Source organism: Natrix helvetica (genome assembly GCF_964273705.1).
Source record: "Natrix helvetica genome assembly, chromosome: 9".
NCBI lineage: Eukaryota > Metazoa > Chordata > Lepidosauria > Squamata > Natricidae > Natrix > Natrix helvetica.
In genome coordinates, this window is record NC_138560.1 from 15,672,730 (window position 1) to 15,681,008 (window position 8,279).

The 8,279-nt window shown below is 41.1% G+C and overlaps 1 protein-coding gene across 1 annotated transcript; it reads left to right on the plus strand.

The window, feature by feature from the left end:
• On the plus strand, positions 1 to 7,753 carry LOC309397081 (uncharacterized protein C1orf232; the record flags this gene model as incomplete). Its single annotated transcript, XM_081962803.1, has 4 exons — positions 1 to 87; positions 571 to 657; positions 2,124 to 2,221; positions 6,753 to 7,753. The coding sequence occupies 4 exons, from the start codon at positions 1 to 3 to the stop codon at positions 7,048 to 7,050; spliced, it is 570 nt and encodes a 189-aa protein (XP_081818929.1). The 3' UTR covers positions 7,051 to 7,753.
• Positions 7,754 to 8,279: the final 526 nt, after the last annotated feature.

The following is an 8,279-nucleotide window of genomic DNA, read 5'->3' on the forward strand; positions in this document are numbered from 1 at the left end:
ATGACTCAGGGATTCTGGAGAGTCTACAAGACAAAAGTAATGCAAGCCCTTGGTGGAGAGCTCCAGGAAGAGGATCTCCAAGATGAGGTAGAGCAATCCATGATCAAACCTTTTCTTTTTCCTTGGTCATGGAACATGGGCTTTGTTAGCTTTCCCACCCATTCCAGGTGGATGGACCTTCACTCTTACTATTTTTCAGCTGGCAAAGCCATTGGCAAAAATTCTGGGGGTTAAAGGTCACACATCTGGAAGGCAGTGGGGAAGAACCCAGATCAAAGTAGAGTAGAATAGAGTAGAGTAGAGTAGAATACAACCGAACAAAGAATAGAATAGAATAGAATAGAATAACAGAGTTGGACGGGACCTTGGAGGTCTTCTAGTCTTTGGGATGGGGGAAGGAAGATGTTGGAAGATGATTTGCAACACTTCATTTCCAAATGGAGTAAGGCCGCTCAGCTGCCTTTATTCTGCTCTCTCTACTGAATGGAGCCACAGATTCCTGTAGAAGCAAAAGGCCACCGTTGCCTATTCTTGCACCAACAATTCTCAAAAGATGATTTCTTATTTCAGAGCGAGAATCCTCAGCTGGTGGAAACCACAGACTCCATAATGCTGTCAGAGGAGGGACTGAACTCCGTTTCTCAGTTGGCTCAGCGGGTAAGAACAGTCACTGTCCTCATCCAAAGAGATAAAGCCTCTTTTAGATTTCTGAAGTTACGGTTGCATTACAGAAAAAATGGCTGCGCAACCTTTGAGGCCCAAATGAAAAGCAACCCCTGACTAAGGTTATGATCACGCGGGAATAAAATGGCTGGCTCAGCCTCTGAGAGGAGGGGAATTTGAGGGGAGGGGAATCTGTGAACTCTAAGTTTATAAGTAACAATAATGCATCAATATCTTTCCAAAGTCAGCGGGGCTTTCAAAAAGATTGTGCAGAAATATTTAAATTGTAAATGAAAAGTTGCTAGCTGGGCCAATAGGAGATAGCCACCCTATGGTGTGAAAATATATCAGTCTGAGCATGTTAGAAGAAGGAATAAGTAAATTTTAAGTGAAAATTAAGTGTTCATCCAAATGACAGGTTGTTAATTGAATTGGATTGGATTAGATACTTTATTTGGCCAAGTGTGATTATACACATAAGGAATCTGTTTCTGGTGCAGATTTGTATTGACATAAAGGACATTTCAGAACTGAACCCATAAAATAAAGGGATGTCCTCTACTTGAAAAGAAACAGTATTACAAATCTATTCAAAACATTAAAAGGCAGAGATATTGCAATGATTACAAAGGTGGATATTATCAATGCCACGGTAATCCCAGTTGTAACAGATTTTGTGATAGCTACACCATCAGAAAGGCAGAATGAAATAAACTGGATGCCTTTGAATTTGTGGTGCTGGAGAAAACTGATGAGAATACCTTGAATTGCAAAAATAGGTCATTATTTAGTTAACCCAATGAAAGCACCAATAATGAAAAAAACATGGAGCACATAATGCAAAAAGGCAAAAATCACTAAAGAACACCAATGTCTCTACTGAGTTTGAATAGCCCTGGAGAACACCCTTTTTTAAATCTTGTTTTCAGAAGATCTTGGGGGACTTTGAGGCCAAAAAAAAAAAGGAGGGATAGAGAAACCACTTTGTGGTCCAAAAAGGTCAGCCACATCTGACCTAGAAATTATCCATCATCTAAGAGATTTCTACTCAGCCCAAAGAAAATGATTCCTCTCTCTTATTGAGCATCCCAAAGCTTTTTCAAAAGGGAACTGGACTTCCTTGCTTTTTCATGGAAGAAATTTCACTTCTCATCCAAGGAACTTCTTCAGTTCTGACATTTTCAAGGAAAAAACAAGAAAGTCCAGTTGCCTTTTGAAAAAAGCACCTTTGGGACAACCCTAACCTGGGTGGCTGAGAATCTCCATATAGACTCTTACTGAGCAGTTGGGTTGAAAGGTTCCAGCACACATTATCCATTACAACTCCAGAAAGGAAAACCATCATACAAATGCTTGATTTGAAAGGAAATTGCATTGAGGAAAAGGCTCTGAAGTTTGTCTGAGGAAGACTCTTGCTAGGATGTCTACCAACAACCCAATTGTCTGATTTTGGTATGTAGGTCCAGGGAGCTGGAGTCAAAGGCTGGAGGACCATGTCATCTTTGTTCAGTCGGGAGGATGAAGATCAGTTGCTGGCTCCTGAACCAGCTGCAGACCAGTAAGAGATACAATAATACAATAATACAATAGTAGAGTTGGAAGGGACCTTGGAGGCCTTCTAGTCCAACCCCCTGCCTAGGCAGGAAACCCTATACCGTTTCAGACAGATGGCTATCCAATATCTTCTTAAAGACTTCCAGTGTTGGGGCATTCACAACTTCTGGAGGCAATTTCCGTTCCACTGTTTAATTGTTCTAACTGTCAGAAAGTTTCTCCTCAGTTCTAAATTGCTTCTCTCCTTGATTAGTTTCCACCCATTGCTTCTTGTTCTACCCTCAGGTGCCTTGGAGAATAGTTTGGCTCCCTCTTCTTTGTGGCAACCCCTGAGATATTGGAACACTGCTATCATGTCTCCCCTAGTCCTTCTTTCTCTTAAGCTAAACATACCCACTTCCTGCAACCGTTCTTCCTATGTTTTAGCCTCCAGTCTCCTTTGTTGCTCTTCTCTGCACTCTTTCTAGAGTCTCCACATCTTTTTTACATCGTGGCGACCAGAACTGAATGCAGTATTCCAAGTGTGGCCTTACCAAGGCATTATAAAGTGGTATTAACACTTCACGTGATCTTGATTCTATCCCTCTGTTGATGCAGCCTAGAACTGTGTTGGCTTTTTTGGCAGCTGCTGCACACTGCTGGCTCATATTTAAATGGTTGTCCACTAGAACTCCAAGATCCCTCTCACAGTTACTACTACTGAGTAAGGTATCACCTATACTGTACCTGTGCATTCCGTTTTTGTTGCCTAAATGTAGAACCTTACTCTTTTCACCATTGAATTTCATTTTATTAGATAGTGCCCAATGTTCAAGTTTGTCAAGATCCTTTTGTATCTTAAGACTAGTTGTAATTAGTTAAGATACTAACTAATTACAATTCTCAAATTGTCTTTTTTTAAAATAAAATTTTTCATTTTATTTTGATTTGAACATCATCTTCCATTAAACAGTGTGTCATCTGGGTAAAAATATTTTGTGCAAATATTTTATACAATAACCATTACAATTTACAGCCATATTTATTATTTTACCTATTCTTAATACTAATACTAATATATACCATACCTAATACTATAACAATCCTCTTCTTAACTTAACTTCATGAAAACATTTTCTCTATTTCACTCATCTGCTTTTTTCCACTTTTCATATTTATTCTGTAACCATTGATAAAATAATCCCCATGTGTTATAATAATCGGATTGTTCTTTTTCTTTAATTTCAAGTGTTAACCTATTCATTTCTGCACATTCTAATATTTTCCTAATCACATTCTCATCCGTAGGAATCTCTTCATTTTTCCAATTTTGTGCAAACACAATCCCATTTCTCAAATTGTCTGAATAGGGCAGATATACACCTTCATTCAATCACTTTTTATCCTCTTTGCTGTGATCTTCAACTTTCAGAACTTGTAAGATATGTGGACTTCAACTCCCACAATTCTCCAGCCAGCCAGACAAATATAAGAGAGTTGAAGTCCCCATATCTTAAAAGTTGTCAAGGTTGAGAAACACTGTTTTAGAGGGATAGCATATACACAGAACTATCCCTTTAACCAGAATGCCTGTTCATTTTTTATAGTCATAACAGGAACTTATGGAGGAGAACTCCTCCCTCCAAACACAGAGCGCTCCAGATTCTGGAGGGAAAAAATCGCCATCAATCAATTCACATTCTTGGCACTTCATTAAAAGCCACAAATTACCCTGAATGCTTCATTTCCTTATGATTTTCTGATATGAGCTGTTCTTGGCTACAGTTGGCAGAGAAAGCTATTGTTGCCCAAAGAATCAGGAAGGAAATGCACTGGGCCTTCAACTTCCTTATTTTTGTCTAGAAATAAGTGTTAGTGTTTTGTTTCCTAGACACGCCCACCTTGCAAAAACAGATTCATGTTAAGGAGTGTTGGCTTGGTTTTGGTCCCATTGTGGTTGATGGTTTTGCATCCTTTTGTAATTACGTACAAATATGAGCCCACCCTTGGGATACTGCATTCAGTTCAGGTCACCATGATATAAAAAAGATGTTGAGATCCTAGAAAAAGTGTAGAGAAGAGCAACAAAGATGGTAAGGAGTCTGGAGGTTAAACATGTACAATGAATGATTTGAGGGAATTAGATATGTCTAGTCTAACAAAGAGGACTACAGGTGATATTATAGCAGTATTTAAGGGGCTGTCACAGAGAAGAGGGAGTTAACTTATTCTCCAAAGCAAGCCAAGAAGTAACAGAAGAAGAACATTAAAGAGAGAGTCAACCTAGAATTAAGGAGAGGTTTCCTGACAGTGAGAACAATCAATCAGTAGAATGGCTCATTTCTGAAAGTTGTGGGAGCTCCATCATTGAAACAGGGGTGAAATTCAGGCTGGCCCCAGGAGTAGGGAGGGAATGTGGATTTTGCAGTATCCTTCCCCTGCCACACCCACCAAGCCATGCCCACAGAACCAGTAGTAAAAAAAATTGAATTTCGCCACTGCATTGAAAGCTTTGAAGAAGAGACTGGATAGCCATTTGTCCAGAATGATATAGGATCTCCTGCTTGAACAGGGGATGGACTAGAAGATCTCCACGGTCCATTTCAACCTATTATTCTACATGGGTTTAACCCTACTGGTGCCCATCATAACAGGGTCCCTGCAAACTAATTGCAAATATTCCTTGTTCTCTCTCTTTGCCTAGCTAGAATCAGTCAGCTGTTCCTTTTGGCCTTCTGCCCTCCAGTGGGCAGATAAAATGTGGCACACTGTTGTTGAATGGAGTTTTCAGCCTCCAAGAATCATTCATTCATTCATTCATTCATTCATTCATTCATTCATTCATTCATTCATTCATTCATATTTATTATAGTTGCTCAACTCCAATGGAGGTTTAAACTAAACCTTCAAGCTATACAAAAACTCTAGAAAATGTGGTCCTTATTTTTATGGTATCCATTAGCCTCCATTCATCATTTTAAAAGCTCAAACGGGATTAAAAGGGTAAAAACTACAATTATTAAATCTATGAAAGCAAAGCAATATCAGATACAACAGTGACGACCTGTGGGAAAAGTGCTCTTTAGAGAAATAACTAAGTGGGCATTCAAAACTCACAAGTGGCAACAACATAAGAAAAGAGAGATATGTATCATCTACTATCAGAAAGGTCTTCCTTTGCACATCGTACTATAACCATACTCACAGGTAGGTTGCCAAACATGCCAGGTTCCAGATGTGGGCCAGATTGTACTGTATCGGCCTTACATTCTTTAGGATTGGTATGTACTAATGTTAATGCAAGGCTTTTTTGGATTAAGATCACATTTCCAGATAGTTTCCCACTTAACTCAATAGGTGTTTTTTTTACTATACATTCCATCTATGACAGCTGTTAAAGGTATGTCTAGTTTAATGAAAAGAAGGACTAGGGGAGACATGATAGCAGTGTTTCAATATCTCAGGGGCTGCGACAAAGAAGAGGGAGTCAAAATATTCTCCGAAGCACCTGAGGGCAGAACAAGAAGAAATGGGTGGAAATTAATCAAGGAGAGAAGCAACTTAGAACTGAGGAGAAATTTCCTGACAGAACAATGAATCAGTGGAACAGCTTGCCTCCAGAAGTTGTGAATGCCCCAACACTGGAAGTCTTTAAGAAGATGTTGGATAGCCATTTATCTGAAACGGTATAGGGTTTCCTGCCTAGGCAGGGGGTTGGACTAGAAGACCTCCAAGGTCCCTTCCAACTCTGCTATTGTATTGATGCTTTTATAGCTTAGATAAGCCTCTCCTATGAAACCAAACCAATTACTACAATATTGTGTTAGGGAAGATCAGAGAATATATTTTACATGAGAAACATCCATTTCAGTTTCTATTACTCTTGGGAAGGCCTGGGAAATACTTATGTCTGAAATTCTGGTGAGCCATTTCCACTTGGCCAAGAACTGGAGAGGAGCTGCATGCCCTCGCCCAGGGGGTCACCAACCTTTTGGACCCCAGGCAGGGACCACTACATTCATAATTTAAAATCCTGCAGACCACTAATATGATTTTTTTAAAAAGATAAATAGTATTTAGTGCAATATAAAAAATGCAAATAATTTTTCTGCGGACCACCAAAATTTTCTCGCAGACCACCAGTTGCTGACCGCTGCCCTAGCCTACAGTCAGGCCAGAGGTAGGTTCCTACCGGTTCGGACTAGTTCAGCCGAGTAGGTAGTAACTTGGCTGGCCACGCCCCTGAACTGCCATCTTGTTTTTTACTATTGCACATGCACACATAGCGTGCATCAAGTATTCCCATGCCCGAAGAGCATCCCTGAGTGAACCAGCAGTAACAGAAGCTGGGACCCACTCCTGAGTCAGGCACAACTGCCAGGAGAATCTTTAACTGTAGCTTTGCTTCCAACTGAGAGCAAATTGAAGATTTGGCTTGGCCATAAGCAGCTTCTTGTGCTTCCGGTTTTATTCTTAGAATTTGGGGGACCTATATTAACACATTGTCCAATGTAACTTTAATGCCTCTCCTTTCCTAAATCCTTTTCTCCTTTCAGTCCTCTAGCTGCAAAACCAGCAGAAGAAGCAGCTGAGAAGAAGGCCGCTGGCCTCTGGGATGTCTTTGCTACTAAGTGGCAGCAAACGTCAGCTCTGGAAAAAATGACTGCCAAGGTGGACCCCAGCGAAGAAAAGGTGGAGGGCAGTGGGGGTTCTGGGGTGATGCCAGCTGAGGAAGTCAATGACCTTGGCCACGACAATGACCTCCGAGAGGCTGAAGGTGTGGCCTTCAAGTGGAGCTTCGTAACCAACAAACTGGCTGAGTTGAAGAACAAGAATATTCCCAAAAGTAACTAGGACAGACACAGAAATGGAGGACTTTGAGTGAGTGACCCTTTCTCAGTGATAACAATATATTTTATTATTTTCCAACAGCTTCCTTGAAAAAACAGTGTTGGGCTTAATGTGAAATATTCAGTTCCAGATATGGGTGTTGTTTAGGATGATAACTTTATGAAGCCTTCCCAGAGTGTGTATCTCTGATGCCTTCATTCCATTTCTCTCCTTTTCTCCTTATAAGATGGTTCTTAGAATAATTAGGTTAATGGACATTTAAGAAAACCTCCCTTGCCAGAGACTGCTGCCTATTAAAAAAATGAGCATCTCCTTCTCTCTTTCCACATTCGCCTACTTTGACTTTCTAAGAAAACCGCTGCCACAGGACAATTAATCCAAGAGTCCAATCTATAGTGGTCTACAAGCTGATTCTCTGATAACTTCCTGCAATTGTTAGACTTGGATGGAGATGTACTGACCTAGGCTTCCCCAAACCACGAAAGTCACAAAATTGGGAAAGGAACATTCTGGGAAAGTAATTGTTTTGGACCAGAAAGTTCTGACCTAGGCTTCCCAAGAGCATGAAGCAAACTTCTTGTCCTGACAAAAAAACCTTTTTATTAAGTTACTGTGAATTCTGCTCATTCAAATCCAGCAAAGTCTTTCAAGGGAGGATTTACAGTCACAGACCTTATCTGGCTTGGAGAGCTGCCAGGCTGGTATCTGCAAAACTTGGCAAGGAGTCTCGGAGAGTCAGGAACCAATTAAGTGAACTAATTGTCTCCTGCAAACTCCATTCCCCTTTCGCTCCTCTTTTATTTCCTCTGGGAGGGGCCATTCATTGTCCACCTGTGGCCTTATTCCCAAGTTGACCTCTGTTCTTTACTTGTTCCCTTCGTCTGGAAACTCGGCGCATGTGCACACTGGGAACAGGCTCCAGCTGTTCATCTGCCTCACTGATGTCTGACTCTGAAGGCAGCTGATAACTGGCATACGGCTCTGGCCCCCTCTCTGCCTCCAACACAGAGCCCTCATCAGAGCCTTCCCCAGACTCCAGGACTGGCCCATGTTCCTCCCCAACCTCCTCACTGTCCGAATATGCTGCCAGCTCTGCTGGCTGCTGGCGGGCCACAACCGGAGAAGTCCTCGATACAGATCCCCGCTCAACCATGATGAGACCTGTGCAAGACCTATCTCACAGACTTACAATGATAAAATGGGAGAGCTCCATGAATGGAAATTCCAAACTC